This window comes from Acanthisitta chloris, unplaced genomic scaffold (assembly GCF_000695815.1).
Source record: "Acanthisitta chloris isolate BGI_N310 unplaced genomic scaffold, ASM69581v1 scaffold17826, whole genome shotgun sequence".
Taxonomy (NCBI): Eukaryota; Metazoa; Chordata; class Aves; order Passeriformes; family Acanthisittidae; genus Acanthisitta; species Acanthisitta chloris.
The window spans coordinates 54124-73294 of NW_008679984.1; the positions used below are offsets into that span (position 1 = coordinate 54124).

The 19171-nt window shown below is 53.0% G+C and overlaps 2 protein-coding genes across 2 annotated transcripts in view; one reads left to right on the forward strand and one right to left on the reverse strand.

Annotated features, from left to right (window-relative positions):
- GPSM1 (G-protein signaling modulator 1) overlaps positions 1-11596 on the forward strand; it is a 47787-nt gene extending 36191 nt beyond the window's left edge. Inside the window, exons 11-13 of the mRNA XM_009077552.1 lie at positions 8657-8816; positions 11076-11284; positions 11408-11596. Coding sequence (XP_009075800.1) covers positions 8657-8816; positions 11076-11284; positions 11408-11596 — 558 coding nt within the window. The remainder of the gene's footprint in view (positions 1-8656; positions 8817-11075; positions 11285-11407) is intronic.
- A 5469-nt stretch (positions 11597-17065) lies between these two features.
- Positions 17066-19171, reverse strand: part of DNLZ (DNL-type zinc finger) — a 2760-nt gene continuing 654 nt past the window's right edge. Inside the window, exons 2-4 of the mRNA XM_009077554.1 lie at positions 18900-19094; positions 18166-18305; positions 17066-17237 (exon numbers count right to left, since the gene is read on the reverse strand). Of these exons, the coding sequence (XP_009075802.1) occupies positions 17066-17237; positions 18166-18305; positions 18900-19094 (507 nt within the window). The remainder of the gene's footprint in view (positions 17238-18165; positions 18306-18899; positions 19095-19171) is intronic.

A 19171-nucleotide genomic window follows, 5' to 3' on the forward strand; every position in this document is an offset into this window, starting at 1 on the left:
CCAGCCATGAAGTGGCAAACCCACAGGTAGCAGCCCCAGGACTCCTCCCTGCCCCAGCAGGGCCAGGGTTTCATGTTCTGTGGGGTGCCTTGCACAACCAGGCCTTGATCTCCAACGCAGCCTTCAGGCATTACTGGGCTAGGAGTAAATAATAATTAAGATCAGGGCGTTTGCTGCAGCCAAAAGGTGTTTGTGTGCAGGTTGGATGTGTTGTGGGTGCTGATGGAGATGGGTGTGAGTGTCTCTACCAACCAACTTCACCCTTCACCACTACCACCCCTGGTGAAGGTGCTGCATCTGTTCAGCTCCTTCTTAAAACATCTCTGTGCTGAGAGCAAGTAGGTGTCTAAATACAAAGTCTGTTTGAAGAAAGCAGCACAATTTTGGCAATCCAGAGACAAGGAGGCTCTTTTGCAAAGTGCTTTCAGAGTAAGTTGTCAGGAGGTTCCAATCTGAGATGCAGGAAGAGCAGTGTATGGGGGGGAGGAGGGCAGGTCTGCAGCTGGAGCATCTCCATCAGCAAAGAGGAGTGTGTCCTTCACTGGCAGTGAGCTTACCTGTCTCCCCCAGCACCTCCTACTCCTCCTTAGGGCTGGAACAGAGAGATAGTGGTCTAATGGATACAGTAGGTGACTGGGAGTTGAGCTCTACATATTAACCTTGGCTTCTGTGCTAATTAATCAAGGATATGGGTTATATCCTTTAATGCAATGGAGTTATTTCAGTTTAGTAAATTAACTGCTGCTCAGCTGTGAAGTCTCAGCTGAGCATGGTCCTAGTTCCATCTCTCTCCAGTTGCAAAGTACATCACTGCAACTAGTTGTAGCTAAAACACTGTGTTTTGCTGCTTGGGGGTGTGTTGGTGTGCACAGCCCTGGCTGAGGGTGAGCACTGGATACACTCCACAAACTTGCTGGCATCCACCTGTAACCTGAGTTGTTTGAAGTGAGTAGTTCAGGTTCACTCCCAGTTTTGGTGTTTTAGGGATGCTCCAGGTTTTTGATGGGCCAGATTGACATCTATAACTGCCCATTCCATAGGCTGGAGAGACTGACCTGGAGTCCTAATGCTTCTACCTTCCCTCCTCAGTTGGTAGAGCAAGGATCAGGTGCTAAATCCAGGCTGGTGTGTTTCTGTTAGATGGTGACAGGGAAACCCAGCCTGGCATGGTAAATGCTGTCAAACTCCATATGGAAAAGTTGCTACATTAACTACAGAGCATTTCTGGAGCTCTTTGAGGAATTTTTGAATACACATATTGCCTCCCAAAGAGAAACCAGAAGTCATTTCCATACCATGGATGCATTGGGCTCAGCAGTGACTGACCTGTGATTTCAGGGTAGGTTATCATAGCTGGACAAAAAGTGTAAATCCAATATTAATGTGTTTGCTGCATAGAGTGGCCAAATGTGGTCACAGTGGCAGGAGCTAGCAGACAGGTGGATCAGCACTGCAAGCAGCAGAGGTGTCAGTAACACTTCAGCCAGACACCCACGAGGCTCTCAAAATGACATAAAAAATGATACTGTCACCTGCTGTTGATCCCCAGGTGTGGGTTTAAGCCCTGTGTGACAGCAGGGCACGGTCCCAACAGGTCAGCAGTTAATGTATTACGGAAGGAGGGAGCGTGGGTGAGTTATTTTGATTTTGTTTGGAACAATAATGCCCAAGTTATTTGAAATCTTAACAACAGACCCAGCTTTTAGCACTGGCGTTTATAGGGATGAGTGGGCGAGTTGTTTAAAGGGAAAAAAAAAAATATCTTTGAAAACAGTCCAAGTGAGGGTGATAATTTCATGCTACAAGGGAAGCATGAGCACACGTCCTGGCTTTGGGCAGGGTGTGTATGGGCTGTGCCAGGGGCTGGGGCAAACCCAGGGCACACTCACAGCTCCCTGGGGATGAGCTGGGACCTGACGTTGCCTGTGGAGTCTCTGCAGATCACACATATCTCACTCACTCTTTGCTGCATCCTAAACCCAGAGGGAAAATGTCATTTCCTCTTGTTGTTCCATGTGTGTGGGCTCTGTGTTGTACCCACTTTCTGCATTTTCCCCCTAATATCACCTTCACATCCCCTTTCACAGCTGTCCCAAGTCGACTCAGCTGTTCAGATAAGGAGCAGATACCCACTTTCTGCATTTCCCCCCTAATATCAGCTTCACATCCCCTTTCACAGCTGTCCCAAGTCGACTCAGCTGTTCAGATAAGGAGCAGTGAGGGAGTCAGGTCAAGGTACTGAGCCAGGAGTGCTGGTCTCAAGTCCCACAGAGTTTTCATCTTTCTGATTACTGAGTGAGTCCTGGAAATAAATTTACTAGTGTGAAAAAGCATGGGAAGCTCCCCAAAGCTGCATTCATTCAGGATAAAGAAATTACCTACTTCTGCAGTGAAAAATGAGAATGAAGTGTAATAGCACAGCGTGGACAGAGAGCTGAGAGTGCTAACAAGGCTCTGTCCACATTTAGTCCCTTTAGCAAACTGCTTCACTTCCCATTTGACTGTGAGAAATTCCCATCTCACAAACGTGAGGTAAAAACAGCTCTTTGGCTGCTTCGTGCCATTTCCATCTTTCCCTGTTTAAAACCCTGTTGCAATTAGAAATTTCCCTCTGTCGAGCAGTGGTACATTTAAATCAAGAGATGCTTATGGCTGAGCAGCTTCAGCTCTCACAATAAGGCAAAAAAAAAAATCACATATCTAATAATATGAGGAGCAGGAGGACTATCGGGAGCTAAAAATGGTCCTCCAGTATTTTGGTGCTTGAAATCCAAGCGATCCTATTGTGTCTGTGCGTGCACGGAGCCTTCGCTGCCGTCGGTGCCTTGGAGAGCGGAGCGTGTTTGCAGATGTAGTTTAGGAAAATCGATCCCGATCTATTTTTAAGGCGAAGTGTGCGTGGCTGGTGGGAGGCGAGGAGGTGGAAGCCAAGCTAAATATTCACGGAGCTCCACTGTGTGTTTAAGAGCATCATCTTAATAACACGAGCATCGTGGCAGCGAGGTGAGGCAGAGAGAGGAGGCTCCTCCGCAGCCCACCCGCTCGTGCCAGGGCAGCTCTGGCTCCGGGAGGAGTGTGGCAGCAGAGCTTGTCACTTTAAGCCTCCTCTTGCACCCAGCGGGTCCGTGGAGCTGGAGAAATCCTTCCCAGGGCTGCGCGCTCCGATAAATCCGCGCTCGCCGCTGAGCCGGAGCTCGCGGAGCATCACAGCAGCCACGGCCATCACTCCTGCCCCTGGACATGTGAAAGCTGGAGCCTGGGGAAGAGCTGCCTGCTGAGGTCAGTAAGGAAAACTCTGCGTTTGTGTTTCCCTTCTTTTCTCTGACACGAGAGGCTGGAGGAGGAGGAGGAGGAGGTAGATCCAGCGGCACAGAGAGGTTGGTGATTCGCTCAGCTTTGGGATATTCTTGTGTGTGTTTTCGGGGGTTGAAAGTTTACAGTGTGAACTTTTGTTGCTCGTGTTTTGGCAGCGGTTGCAGCAGCTCTGGGGCTGCTCTGTGTGTGTCTCGCGGCAGAGCGTGCTGAGGTGGGTGGTGGTGGGTCCTGAGCTTGGCTCTGCTCCTGGGGGATGTGGGGTCTGTCACCAGCACTCGGAGTGAGCCTGGCAGCAGTGCCAAGGGATTGGCATGGCAAGGAAATGCTGTCCTCAGCAAAGCCCAGGCGGGTTTTACAGCTCTGCTGACTGAAGATGACAGGATCATCAAGGAGTGGAGACTCCAGCAAGGTGCTGGGGGCTGGGAGAGAGCACTGCTCCTGAGCCTGGAGATGGTGCTCCAAGAATTCACCTCCTGATAAAACAGGCTGTGGCTCTCAGCCTGGGGTTTGCTTCCACTCCTCTCCTCCAGCCCCACTTTGCCTTCTGGAAGGCTCATTGCAAACCTCCCCTCAGTGCCTTTCCCAGGTGAGCTGAGGATGTTAGCTCAGTGCCTGATGTTTTGGGGGTTTGGGGTTGTGGCCGTGTCAGGGATGTGGCCCCCACATCACCCTCCAGGGTGAGGTGTTGGAGTGATTCAGGATGAAGAAAAGCTGCATGCAGGGGACTGACAGGCAGTGGGGCAGTCCTGGATAAGGTGCTCCCTTATCTCTGGATAAGGTGCTCCCAGCACTGGTGCTCACCAGCACCACCAGCTCTGCTCCTGCCTGGGGATTTTGGGGTTGGCTGCCTTGAGAAAGCAGAAGTGAGGAGTGGTGATTCACAGAGGGAGAGGCAGATAAGGCATGGCACATGGGCATGGATGTGCTGGAATGAATGTTTGCCAGGCTCTGGGCAGATAAGTGTCTGCTAGAACAAGGGGCACAGATATCAAAGGACTGTCCATAGATGAGAGCTTAGCCCTAGGCACTGATCACTAGATCCTGTTCTGGCTTTGCCACTATGTCACTGTGGGATGTGGTCAGGTCACTTCATCTCCACGTTGTCTCCTCCCTGAAGTAAGGTGGGGAGGAGGAGGAACTGTGGTGGACACATTTAAATACCAAGGCAGCGTGTTCTGAGGGTGAAAACCACCGTGTTATTCCTGAACCCTCTGCTGTCCTCACTCCTCCCTGACCTGCCACACACCAGATGTCTTTGAGCAGCAGCTGGTTATACTGTACCTGAGCCACCAGTGTCCATCAGCTGCTGGGCAGAGGTCCTGCCTGCAGATCCCTACCTGCTGTCCCCTCGGATGAAGCTGGAGTGAGCAGCCCTTGAGCCTGACAGCTCCTTGCTGCATCCAGGCAGGTCTGCAAGCAGCTGAGCCTGGAGGAGAGGAGAGGAACCAAAAGCACCTGTGAGGATACCAGCTGCAAAGAGGAGAAGCTGATCTGACAGAGGGACAAGGTTTGGCACTTTGGGTAGCTCATGAGAGTGTCTGTAGTTTGGTTTGGTGGGTGAAGCTCCCACAGAAGGGGATGTTTCACCCATGGCTCTGGGGATGTGCTATGGCTCAACCAGTGCAGAAATCATCTGCCTTGGTCCTTGGGAGTGTCTGGAGCCCTGTCCCAGAGCAACTTGGGTGTGATCAGCCAGGCTTTGGTGGGGAGAGCTGCATCCCAGGCTGCTGTGGGGGCAGCAGGAAGCTGTGGGAGAAGCCACCGTTGCCAGAGCCGTTGGGTTGAGGTGTTGCTCACAGCAGGTGTTGGTGGGGGAGCACAGACAGGGCTGATCTGGTGGTGGGAATGGGCTGCTTGGGTGCCAAAACAAGACTGGGGACAGAGTTCTGATCCTGGGATGGGATTTGGGAATGGGAATGTGCCAGAGAAAGGCTTTTCTCTGCAGAGTCCCAGGGATGGGCGGCGGGTCCAAGGGTAGAAGTCTTATGGGGCATTTGTGGGCTGTGGCTTCAGGTCTGGGAAGTGGTTTAGTTCTTGTAATTATGCCTTCTGACTTTAATGGCTTTCCTGAATCCAAGTGAGAATGGCCAAGGGGGTTTAGGCACAGGAGTTGGTTTGGACTTTGTTTTGCCTTGCCTGGAATCGCTTCAGCCTTGGTGTCACCTGTGCATTTGGAGCTGCCAGACTGAGGTGCTGCTCCATGTCCTGCATGTCTGGGGCAGAGCCAGACAGCCCAGCACCTTCTCAGCCAAAGACTGTGACAGGTTTTATTTGGCATGAGTGGGAGTTTATTGGAGAGGAAATAAGGTGGATTTGTGCTCTTCTGCAGGGCAGTGACCTACAGCCTGGGAGCACCAGGCTGGGACCCTTGGTCCCGGCTGAGCAGGACTCCCTAGGGAAGATCACTGCAGGGAGAGGAGAGAGCAGGAGCAGGCACCCATCACTCCTCTCTGCTGCTCTTTGCTGCCTTCCCAACACCTCAGCTGTGGTTTACACATCCTGGATCCACCCAGGCAGGTTAAACAGCCTGTGCATCCACCAGGAAGGGAATGTATGCAAAAGCCTGGATGCCTTCCAGTGGGGGAGACTTGTGCCAGGTGAAAGTCCTGTTTCTGGGCTGTCCCTAGCCAGGCTGCTCAGCTCTCCAGTGAGCTGACAGTGTCCAGGTGGGAATATTACTCTCAGAAAATAGGAACAGAGATCCAACCCCCATGTATGGGATCTCCGCCTGCCAGGGATGGTGCTGTCCTTGTCCTGCCCAAGGTAGGGAGCAGGAGCACAGGCTTGTCCTTGTCCCTGCATAGGGAGAGGTGTCTCTATGCCCATGCCAAGGGTGAGTGTGTTTGCAGCCAAATCTGCCCTAGGGTGATCTCTGCAGTGCCAGCAAAAGCCCCAGGTCCCTCTGCCCCATGCAGATGGGGGTGGTTTTGCCTCTTTGCCTGTGCCAGCACCTGGCAGACCACAGGAAGGTGACAGTTGGTAAAATTTGGGCAGTTTGCAGTGCTAGAGGCAGAGGATGTGGGATGAGGCCAGGCAGGGACACCAGCCTTGGGGTGAGAAATGGTCTTGGGGCTGGAAACCAAAGCTGGTGCCCAGGAAGCAGTGTTGTGCTGTGGTGCCTGGCTGTGTGTGCCTGTGGCTGTTGCTCAGCCTGTGTGGGGATGCCCTGGCTCTCAGGAAGCCTCCAGATTGCCCTGGATGTGCCCAGCCCCAGGCGAGCACAGCTCAGTAGCAGATGGTGAGCCCCAGGGTGTGATTGCACATCCATCTGCCCTCGAAGCTCCTGCCTCGGGGCTAGGAGCAGACTGGGAGGGAAGGAGCCAAGCACTCCATGCCTTGTCATATTTGGGCATTTTAATTAGAGAGGTGCAGGCCTGGGGCACAGGTTGGTTGGGACTGTGAATGCTGCCCTGCAGCTCCACTCATCCCATCCTGGGCTGGTGCAGCACCTGTGAGCCCTAATGCTGCCCTTGTGGGCACCACCCTCTGCCCCTGGGGTGCCACCGTACCATAGCCAGCCCTGTCCCACACTTCCATGCACTGGTTGCTCTTCAGTCATTTTCAGAGCATCATTCCCTCTCCCAGGCAGGTGAGCAGGGATCCTGCCACCCTGAACTGCAGGGTCTCTAGCAGGATGTGCCCTAGGGTATCTGGTCCTGTAGGGGGGAAGCTCTGAGCTGGGGGCTGTGATCACAAACTGTCAAGCTGCTCCTGCAAGATAGAACTTCTCCCCTGGATTCAGGACTGCTCTGATTTACTCCATGCCGTCGTGGGGAAGCTTGGAGGGAGGCTCGGTGTGAATGAGCCTTCTTCCTCCCCTAGCCTGAAATTTGGGTCACACAGCCCAACATAGCAGAGCTGTGAGATGTAGTTCATCCTGGGTTCAAGCCCAAGCAAGCTTTGCTTTCCAAGGTGCAACTGTTGGTGGTTGAGAGGGTCTGTTGGAGCTGCGTTAGCAGATCGGCACGTGGAGGGAGGTGAGAGGGGTTTTTCCCCTCCCTGCTCAGCTCCCACATAGCTAATGTTCCTCTCTGGCCCGCTGCTAATTTTGACGCTGCCCTAAATAGAAGCTGAGTGCATCTCATCTGCTTCGCTTAGCATACAGGAAAATTGTTTTCCTTCATTTACCGAATCCAACTTCCAGCTTTAACCCTGTCAACACAAGTCTCTCCCCATTGCAGAGCTCCCTCGAAGGGCTTGGCCTGCCCCTGTCCCAGCTCTGCTGGGAATGGCACCGATTGTGGCAGGATTGGGAAAGCTCCCGAGCTGCACAGAGTGGTCACCAGCAGAGCTGGGAGAGAGACTTTGCTTCACCAGCAGCCAAGGGGATCCTTTCTGTGCTGGAAAGTCTGGCACTCAGGTCTGACTCTCACCATCTCTCCGGTGGGATGTGCTTCCCCCAGGAGGGATCCAGTGCCCCTTCCCAGACTGGCCTTCCACAACTCTGTACTGCAAAACAGCTCAGCACAGACTCAGTTGTAGTTGGTTTTGGTTGGTTTCTGTTGTGGTATTTTTTCCAGCAACTGGTGGGATCAGCTTGGCACTCAGGGACCATCCCCGAGCCTGGCAGATGCCCCTCTTATCACTGCTTAATTTCATCTCTTGTCCAAGCAATTCCTTGGAAAGATCTGCTGTTCCTGCTGCTCCAGAGCAGCACTCTGAGCTTGCTCACAGCCCCTCTCTGTGCTGGGACACAGCACAGTGCCCTGGAGAGGCAGCATGACAAATATAGCCCAGTGCAAGGTGCCCATTTGAGGCTCTTGTGCGATGACTCTTGTCCTGGAAAACTGTAATTTCGTGGCATTTTCAGCTGAGTGACTGTTACAAGTGCTGTGCTGAGGGCACAGAGGCTCACCGAAGGGAAGTGTTAGGGGTGTAAGAGGCAGTGGCTTGGAAAGGTTGGATTTAGCTCCTGGAAAAGCAAACTGAGCCCAGCTGGGCACACAGCAGCACTTCAGCCAGGGTGGCTGCACAGTTCCCCTTCATCCCTCTCTGAGCACAGCCCTTTCCTGCCCAGAAGCTCCATACAGAGCAGTGCCAAGGTGAATGCTGAACCCTTTCCTCCTTCCTTTCCCTTCACCTCCAGTTTGCTCTGGGTGCTCGAGACGCTCTGCAGCTGCTCTCCACGAGGCTTTGGGCTGTGCCTGGAGCCTCTGGGATCAGACAGCCCAAGGAGCAGTGACCCCAGTGAGCTGCAGGCTGAGGAGCTTGGCAAACCACGGGCACAGCCAGGACTCATCCCCTGGACAGAGCAGGAGAGGGCACAACCACTCCCGACAGACGGAGCGATTGGGACTCGGGGAGTTGTTCAGCGTGTTCTGACTCTCTTCTGTCTTTGCAGAAAATCAACCGGACCCCTTCGGATGAGGAATGCTTCTTTGACCTGTTGAGCAAGTTCCAGAGCAACCGGATGGATGACCAGCGCTGCCCGCTGGAGGAATGCCCTGCGGAGGCTGCGGAGGCTGCGGCCACGGCGGTGCCAGCCCTGGGAGAGAGGATATGTGAGCACATCTCTCCTGCCGTGGGAGTGTTCCCGCGGCACAACCAGCTGCTGTGGTTCCCTCTGCGTCCCGGGATGTTTTCCCTAAGCCTCAGCTCTCTGAACTTAGCAGTTCCTTGGCAATCGCCGCCGTTATTTAAGGAAGGAAGAGTCATTCTTATGTTAATGGTTGCTGAGGGAAAGGCTGGAGAATGTGAGCTAAGGCTTGGGGAAGTAAACTAGGAGGAGAGAAATGCAAACTATACTTGGATTCTTTCAGTGTGGATCTTTAGGTGTTGGCTGTGGAATGGTGAGGTTGGCACGAGGACTTCTGCCCGTGCCAGCATCTCCGGGAGGAAGATGATGATGGTCATTGAGGGAGCCCTGTAGGAGTCTGAGGTCTGGGGCAGCTTTCACAGACAGTTAAAGTATGGCCAGGGTTTTTTTTTTGTAACAGTGTTGCCATGGAGGGAAAACTTCTGGATTTTGTACTGTTCTTGGATGCTGCGGTGAGAGGTGCTGCGTGAGGACAGAGGAGCCAGAAGGATGGATAAACAGTGGGAAGCTCCAGCAGGCTCTCACCCTAGGAAGAACAGGGATAAATTGAGGAAGGTGCCTGACAAATAGGACAGGAAAGGCAGGGCTGTGTTTGCACTCGAGTTTCGTGGCTGCTTCACTGTTGAGAGCCTTTGTTTAACCCAAGCTGGAGAGAAACTCAGTGTGCACAAATCACCTCCACAAAGGGCTCAAAACAGTTTGTTTGAACTGAGGGATTGGTTCAGTTTCCAAACGAATACAAAGTGCAAACAGGGGAGGAGGAGCCCTCTGACACCCCTCCAAGTGTGCCCAGAGCCACAGCACAAGGAGCAGGTGCCAGGGGCAGGGGCTGAAGCTGCAGCAAGAGCAGAGCCGTGCAGAGAAGGTCAGGCTGAGGCAGGAAGGCAGGTTGGCAGTAAGGTGAGAGGGTTTTTATTGTCTAAAAATAGGGTGGAAATAAGCATCACTTTGTCAAGAGATGCATTTCTGACACAGAAGTGCATTTGGCTGTAACAGCTGTGTAATTTAGGGGACTGGTTTAAAATCCAGAGCTTTATAAAGAATGCACAAGCAGGCACACGTTGTGTTTGGCTCATTTGGGCTCTGAGCCTCTTGGACGTGTTATTTTCAAGGATTCTTTGTGAGCTGAAGGGGAAGGGAAGAAACTCATCTTTGCGTCAGCACTGAGGTTTTGTGTGTTTCTGCAACTGCGTGAGCTGAGGCTCTAAGAACAGCTCCTTGTGTTAGGAGGCTCAGAGCAGTGTCTGCCCCAATGCTTTGTGCTCACTGGGACAGAACACCAGTTGGGCTGGATTTCTTACAGTTTTCCTTTGCTTGTGCCTGTCCCAGTGTCTGTTGTTTGGAAGCCTTTCCCTGCCCAGCAGCTGCCAGGAGCCAACAGGCTCTTTGCAGCGAGTGCTGCCGAGAGACATTTCCAAGGGGTCTATAGAGGATGGATTATATGTACTAGTTCTGGACTGGGATCCCCTAGATCAGCTCATGCCAACCCCTTCCCGGCAGGGCAGGCCAGGCTGGCTCCACTCTGCCTGCTGAGAACAGCCAGAGCCCATGAGTGTTCTCCTTGTGTCCTGTGACAGCCAGAGTGGCTGTGGATTCACCTTGGCAGTGCCTCTCCTTGAGCTGGCCTAAAAAGGCTGGACCTTGGGGGGCTGGGAAAGTGCTGCTGGGTGAGAAGCTCAGGCAAGACTGAGCTTTGCTGATGACCTCTCTGGAATAATAATTCATCATCACCTGGCTCTCAGGACTGTGCAGGTGCTGTCACTGAGTCACACGAGTGCTCAGGAACTCTGCACTCACCTGTGATTGCTGGTGGATTGCTTGGTGGCTCTGGGTGGAAACTAGAGTGGAAGCAGCAGTGTAATGCTGGAAGCAAGTGATCACTCCCAGGCAGTAGTTCTGGGCTGAGGCAGGGAGCTTCTTCTGGGCTGAGGTTGAGACAATTGATCATCTGGGCTGAGGTATCACCTTTGGTGGTCTACAGGAGTTAGCCAAGCACAGTCAGTAGCAGGGAGCCCCTCTGGGGAGTCCAGCAGTGGGAGGTGGGTCTGAGCTTCTGCTCCTTACCCTGGCAAGGCATCTGCTTCCCCCCTTTGCTGCCTGCTGGGTGTGTGTGGGTACAGGAGGAGGTGGGTTGGACAGTGGTTTGGTGAGGAGGATTTGGGCTGTGCAGCTCAGCAATGAGCAGGCAGAGCAGTGACCCTGCTGTGTGCTGCTCTCCCCCCAGCACAGTCCACCCTGATGACATCTCCTCAGACAGAGGAGTTCTTCGATCTCATTGCCAGCTCCCAGAGCAGGCGCCTGGATGACCAACGCGCCAACGTGGGCAACCTGCCAGGGCTCCGGATAACCCACAACAACCTGGGGCACCTGCGTGTGGAGGGAGATGCTCAGGAGCCTGGGGATGAGTTCTTCAACATGCTCATGAAGTGTCAGGTACTGGTTTGGGGCTGGTGGGGGCAACCTGAGCTCTGATGACGCCTCTGCTCCAGCTCTTCCCTGCCAGGACAGCTCTGTCCTGTCACCGTCCCATCCTAACACCCCTCTCCTCCCACACAGTCCTCCAGGATTGATGACCAGCGCTGTGCCCCACCTGACTCCATCCCCAGAGGTCCCACCATGCCAGATGAAGACTTTTTCAGCCTCATCCAGCGTGTCCAGGCCAAGCGCATGGACGAGCAGAGGGTGGATTTGGCCTCAGCGCAGGAGGCAGCTGAGGAGGAGCAGCAGAGGCCTAGGTCGAGCTAAGAACTGGGGTTTGCGCTCTGGGGGGGTCGTTTTGGCTTTATTTTGGTTTTTAAAGATAAAAAAAGTGTAGGTGGTTTGAAGGCCAAGTGCTCCTGTGCTGCCACAGACTTGTCCCAGAGATGCAGGAGCTGTTCCTCCATCGTGTTGCTCCAGGAAGGCTCAGTGGATGTGGGACAGTTTTCAAACAAGGGGTTTTTTTAGGACACTTGGCCACTGTAACACTTGGCACAGCACGAGGGAAGACTTTGGCAGCCCATTTGCTGATCACCTAAAAACCCAGAACTCGGAGGAGCCCAGAGAGGGTAGTTAACTCCAACCTTGATGTCTTTTATTTCCACAACACTTAATTAACCGGGGAAGGGAAGAACACTTTTTCCATGCTGAAGTCCTCCTGTCTTACCTGCATCATGAGCTCCCACAAATGGCTCTGGGTCCTTCCCTGGAACATCTCACTCAGCTTTGTTCCTCCTACAGGAGAAAATAAGCCCAAATCTAAGGCCATGCCAGTCCTCTCACCTCACCCTGTCCCACACACCTGAGTGTGTTTTAGGTTTGCTGAGGACTCTGCAGATAACCCTGGACATCCCTCTGCCTCCCCAGCCCCTGTGCAGAGCTGTGCTGGGACCTTCTGGGCAGGGACAAAGCCTGGGGCAGCCCCAGGACAGGGAAGGTCTCTGCCCATCTGTGCAGCACGTGGCAAACACAGGCAGCTCCTGGTGCCACTGAGCCAAGGTCTCACTCAGGACTGTCTTGTGCACAGGTGAGTGTGCTGAGGCAGAACCTACACGTGACAGGGACCTGCTCTGACAGCCAGCAAAGCTTTCTGCCCACAGCTTGTCCTTCCTCCCTTCTGTGTCCAACAGCGACGTGGGATAATGGCCCTTCCCTCCCCTTGTTTCTTCCCAAAGCAGTGCTGAGCTGCTCCCAGCCCTGGCAGAGCTGTTCTCGGTGAGGAACTCCAGTTCTGCCCTACCTTCCTCCAGTAACTGGAGCCTCTGGAGAGCCCCAGCCTGGGGGCCTGGCTGGGAAATCAGTCCCACCCCACACACACATTTACTGCCATTCCTTCCCCTTTTGGACCAGTTGGAAGAGCTGGATGAGGGGAGGAGAGACCTGACTGCAGGAGGTGCAGTATTTTTCCTTTCCTTGACCAGAGACTATCTTGGACTTGAGAAACTCCAGTGCTGAAGCAGCAACATTCCTGTAGGGAACAAATCAGCACTTTGTATTTGAAATGCATTTGACAGAAACATTCCCAACCAGCAGTGAGATTTCCAGACCAGTGATGCTGCTCAGGGGGCATTTACTCTGCCTGCACTGACCACGTGGAGTGGTAGCTGGGTTCTACCTGCTACCAGGGACCACTCACCTGCGGAACAGATTGGCGGGCCAAGGCTGGACCTCCTTCCCAAGGCTGGGTAGAGCTCTGAAGAAGGGAGAGGACATACCCAGCCACCCACCCTGCCAACCAAGCTGGCATTTGTGAAACAATACATTAATGATGAAGATGACCTGACCAGCTGCAGGTTTAGGCCTGTGCAGCTCTCAGCCAGGTGGTCAACTGGAATCTGACCATTAAGCTTTCAGAGGTATTATTGAGGTATTATTTGCCATATACTTGAATGTATGAGCTTATTTATTTTTTACATGTGCATTTGCTAATGTAATTTTAATGGGGAATTTCCAACCCACAGGTACTTGTTTATTTTCTAAAAAAATAATCTGCCAAATGGATTAATATATTAGAAATGAGTACAGCTCCAGGGTAGGGGTGGGAGGGGATTTGTGCTTAATAAATATTTGTGTCTAAGCTTCAGTGCAAAACACTCATTTCCATTATTTCTTGGCTAAGAGCAGGGCTAATCCTGGCTCTGTGGAATGGGGTGGGAGTGGGTGGGGGGGTCTCTGCCCACACATCACCACACATGTTAAGAAAAGGGGGTGAGCACCTACATTCCTTTACATTAAAAACACACATTGATGTCTCCTGGCAGCAGCCACCAGTCCAGCATGGATGTGGCTGTGGAGGGAAGGCACAAAGCCCTGAGAATTCCCTGCCCACAAGTTTCCAGGATGACAGGGCAGGCAGAGCAGCCCTGCATGGCCGAGAAGGAAAAGGCCAAGCTTTTCCTTTCAGGCCCTGCCTGGCCCAGCTCTGTCTCGCTGCCTCTCCAGCACCAGGCCCAGAAGTTCTGTGGTTCCTTCAGCAGAAGCTTCCAGAGGACAAGTGCTGGGCACAGCCCTGGCACCAGCCCTCAGAGAAGACACTCAGAGCAGCAGCAGCAATGCCAGCTCATTCCAGCACAGCAGGTGTGAGCAGGAGGTTGGGCTGTGCTAGAAAGAGACCTGGGAGCAGCACAGTTTGGATCCCTGTGAGGATAGAGCCAAGTCCCAGCTGGTCTTGCCATGCCTGGCTAACTTGTGCTGGCCCCTGCCGAGTGCTGAGCAAAGAGTAATGAAGAGCCACCAGCTCATCCTCCTCAGGTGTTCTCACCCCTCTGGGTGCTTGGACACAGCAGCTCTGAGTGTGACTTGGGGACAGAACTGTGCTCCCCGTTGTGCAAAGGACAGAGGCTCAGATTCCCAGGAGCAAGTGCAATCCCTGTGAGTGATGTGTTCTCACCTCCTGTCTCTCCACCCTTCACGCTGGGGAAGGCAGCACACGCTGTCCCGTGTTTGGTCTCGTTCCTGTGAGCAGGAGGCAATGGCTCTTCCTCTCCAGAGCAGCTGCCAGTCTGCAGCGGTGGCTGTGCCTTCCCTCTCCCACGCCCGCAGAGCTCGATCCCACGTCTGGAAGAGCTTTCCAATGCTGACATCAGCCGGAGAGTCGTGGCACTGCGGGGACCCTGAACACTGCTGCTGCAGCTGTGCAGTGTGAGCTCCTCAGAGCAGGGCACTGTCCCTGCTGCAGGGCTGGACCTGAGGTCCTCTTCATGAAGAACTCTAAAACCCACTCTAAAACTCTGAAAACCACAAGCTCCTGCCCTCTCCTACCCAGCTGTAGACATGTGCCAAGGGGCACTTGAGACAGGGCTGATGTCAGGCCTGGGGGTGTGTGTGTGTGTATGGCTCATCTGCCAACTCACATCAAGGCTGAGGTCCCACACTCCCCCCAGCTGTGCCCAGAGCCTCGTGCTGCTCTGCTCCAGCCATCACTGATCTGCCTCTTGCCTGAAAAGGCACTCAGGCACTGGAAATTCCAGCCTGGGGTTGGACAGCTTCCAGCAGCTCTCCACAGCAATCTCCTGGGACTCCTCTAGGCCAGGACATACGGGTTTGCAGTCCAGGGGGCAAACAGCTTTATGTTTGCTGTCCTGTGAATGCTGCTTTGGCCTCCTTGATATCACCACTTCCCTTCTGTGCCAAAAAGACTTACCCTGGTCAGCTGTGCCTTGTCTCTCTCTGCTCCTTCAGACTCTCTCCTGCTCCACTGTGACTTCAGGGCACCTTTTCCCCCATCCTGCCACCCCTCCAGCTCTGGAGAAATGCTGGCTCTCCTCACTCCCTGTTTTTGGCTAAAGCCAGTTCTGCTGGGTTCCCCCCAGGCACAGTGTGCTCACCTGTGTCCCCTTTCCAGAGCAAACCCACTGCCCCAGGATACAACATTTTGCAGAAAAATCCACTTCAAAATTCCTTTCTTACCTGGAAAAACTTCTAGCAGCAAAACCTTCTTGTGTTATATGCAAATTCCCTGACATAACATTGGCCTGAACCTTCAGAGCTGCAGCAAGAGCTGCCACCCTTCATGCTCAGAGCTGGGTGCTGCCTCTGTCCTGCCTCCAGAGAGCATCTGGGACAAGGAAACCCTTCCAATCCAGCAACAGCCAACACAGATTTTGCTCCATTTCTTTACTGTAACACAGCAAAAACTAGCACCACCTTCCTGTAGCTGAGGCACAGCAACAGGTAAGAAAAGTTAAGGAAAACAGTACCAAAAAAGCCAAGTTGTAAATGAGTTGTTTCCAAGGCAACACAGATCCTGCAACAGCTGCTCTGTTCCACCCCATCAAAGGCATTAGCACCATGGAAGCAGAATGCTGATTTTCAGGTTAGAGGTAATAAAGCAAGCACTCTCCCAGCAAGGCTAATACCTGCCAGCAGTGCTCTGGGGTGCACTGGCTCAGTGCAGCAGCTGGATGTCTCAGGGAGAGCTGTGTCTCACAGGGATCTGAGCACACAGCAGCTGCCTGATCAAGTTCCTGCCCCTGTTTCATCATCTGAACTGACACACCAACACAAACACAACTACTTCCCTGTTACTCTGACCCAATACTCCTAATGCAACGTGCATAAAGTTGCTATGAGCACCTCAGCTGAATGAAACTCATTAATCCCTGCAATGCCCTCACTGATGCAGGATCAGGAGCACTGGGACATGCTTGGCTGAGAACTATTTGCTCAACCTGAGACACAAAGGCTGAGAGGGATTTTACTGCTCTCTGTGGCTCCCTAACGAGATGGGATGTAAGAGGTTGTGGGAGCTCCACCTTAGAGATGCTCACAAGATCCTCAACATCCTCTTGTGAAGAAGGGGGTTGGACTTGAAACCTCCAGAGAGCTCTTCCAACCTGAATGATTCTTTGATTAGAAGCTTCAAACCCCAAGAAAGCAGCTGTTCCACTGCACAGAGGCAGCAAACCCTAACAAAGTGCAACACCATCCACCACTACCTGTGTTCTGTGCTAGCAAACACCTACAGTTGTCATCAGTTACTTCTTTCCCTCTGACTGATCTTAGCACACAGCAATAGTGCTAATAAACTCCTCAATATCTGCCAAGGAGCTCCAAGACAACTTTCTAGGTGCTCTACTCCTCTCCAACATGCTCCACAACTATTAATTTTGCCTTCACACCCATATCCTCCCCCTCACCAACAAGGAGTTGCATAACTCACCAGCTGAGTGTGAGAGCTGACACTGTAACCCCCAACACACACAACTTTCAGTGCTGACACGAGGGACAGAGACAGAACTCTGGCAGAGGGCAAGGGAGAGAGAAAAGCAGCACAGGACTGCAGTAGGAGCTGGTGATCTGACCCTTTTGGCCTTGCAAACTGGGGACACATCTCCTCAGGTGGTATCAATTGCCCTCTCTGCTCAGCTTGTCTCCACCAGCTCTGCCACACCTGGGCAAGGGCAGGGACCAGCCCTAAAACCTCCATCTCCAGCTGTACCTCTCTAGGCCAGACACATATGGACAAAGAATTTCTGGCTGCCTTCTCAGCAGGGAATAAAACAGGACTGTTGGGACACCAAAACCAGCCTCAAAGTCAGCAAAACAAGTACCAGGAAAAATATCAACAGCACCTCTACACCCATCACTTGATCAAAGGCAAAACTACACAGGATATAGACACACAGCACAGAAAAACCAACACCTGAGTTTATTTTAAACACAAACTGCTGAAATCAGGGAATGAAGGTGAGGAGTCTCTTTGCACCAGCAGCAGGATGACCCAAGTCCCACTGGTCAGGTCTGTCCCTTGCTGCCAGGCTCTGGGGGGGGTTGCCCACCTTCCCCCTCTGCGAGCTGGCCCTGGGGCTCAGGCTCTGCTGAGCTCTCCAGCAGCAGTTCCAGAGCTTCTTCTCCAGCCACACGTCTCACCTTCTCCCCTTTGGCTGCCAGGATCTCCTCGATGTTCCTGAACAGCAATTTGAGACCCAACAGTGACACCACAGCAAGGGCAACACACAGCCAAGCACAGACTCACTGCTCCACTCTCCTCCCAGGGCTGACACTACACAGTGAATCACATGAGCATCATTGTGGGATTCCTCCATAAGGAGTTTGGCAAGAACAGAAAACTACCCAAACTTTCCAGGACTATTTTCATCCACTAGCATCAATAATTTAGCAATTACAGCTCAACAGAAGTTTTTAAAGATATCACAGGAAGTTAGAAATCCTTGGAATTCAGCAGCAGATGAGTCTACACACTCGAAACACATAACCAGGGGAATCTAGCAGTGATGTGTTAAAGCCTGAGGGGAACAGAAGAACCCCCAGATAGTTAATTCACCTGCTGGCACCAACATGATCCCTGTGCATTCCACAGCTTCTGCTGCAGCTTCACCCCATTTATTTGGATCCTAGATAGCAACAGCCAAATCACAAGTGACCTAAACCTCAGTTTGTGTGCTTTAAGGGTTGGTAAAACAGCATTATGCCCAGCAGAAACTTTGGTTCTCTGAGTCACGTTTTAAAAGCATCAGAGAAATAATGTGTTAGCTTGGGAGGCTCCAGGTCAGCTCTGAGCAGGAGCTGAGCAGGATGGCTCTGGCACACTCACCTTTTGCCCTCCAGGTCTGAGAACCAGCCCAGGTTGTCAGCAATGACGTGGTGGTTCCTGAGCAGGATTGGCACACTCACCTTTTGCCCTCTAGGTCTGAGAACCAGCCTAGGTTGTCAGCAATGACGTGGTGGTTCCCACAGCCAGGACATGTCACGATCACCACCCCACGGTGATAAGCTGCCTTGGAGATGGACTTGGCTGAGCGGGTCTGGCACACCTGTGAAGCAAGCAAAGCAGATTTATAGCCACAGCACCTGCAGCTCCTTGGCACACTCACCTTTTGCCCTCTAGGTCTGAGAACCAGCCTAGGTTGTCAGCAATGACGTGGTGGTTCCCACAGCCAGGACATGTCACGATCACCACCCCACGGTGATAAGCTGCCTTGGAGATGGACTTGGCTGAGCGGGTCTGGCACACCTGTGAAGCAAGCAAAGCAGATTTATAGCCACAGCACCTGCAGCTCCTGAGCCTTTAGGACTGAAAGACTTCATTTATGTGATAGGTGGTGCAGTCACCATCCCTGGAGGTGTTTGAGGACAGACTGGACGTGGTGCTTAGTGCCACGGTCTGGTTGAGGTGGAGGTGTTAGGTCATAGGTTGGCCTTGATGATCTCAGATATCTTTTCCAACCTTAATTATTCTGTGATTACAGGTTTCTTCCTCCCTCCCTCACCTCCATCACAAGGCAGCACAGCTGTGCTTTGATGCTTTGTGCCACATGTGTTAACCATGGGGTTAACCATAGGGTGTTAACCCTAAACACTAAGTTAGCACAAAGCTAACCCAGGCAGGGGCTCCACGGAATCACAGAACCATCAAGGCTGGAAGAGACCTCTAAGATCATCAAGTCCAACCCTTAACCTCTTGCTGCTGTAACCCCTAAACCCTATCTATCCTCGAGCACCAGACTCGGCCACCCTGTAAACACCTCTAGGCATGGCAACTCCACGACCTCCCTGAGCAACCCATTCCAACCCCACGCCCACCACATCCCCCCAGCACTGCTCCCACCTTGCAGGTGTACACCAGGCGGTAGTGCGTGGCCGGGGGAGGAGCTGTGGTGCTGCTGCAGCCTCGGTGGGGTGGGCGGAGCAGTCCTGGAGTGGAGACCACACTACAGCCCCATCGCTGGAGCAGCCCCGAGGCTACAGAGATGCTGCAGAGCGGGTGGTACCGCAGCTCAGAGATAGTAGTGATGGGGCAAACCTGTTGGTACAGCAGTCCTGGGGCTGTAGGGATGCTGCAGAGCGGGCGATGCAGTAGCCCTGGGGCTGTAGCGATGG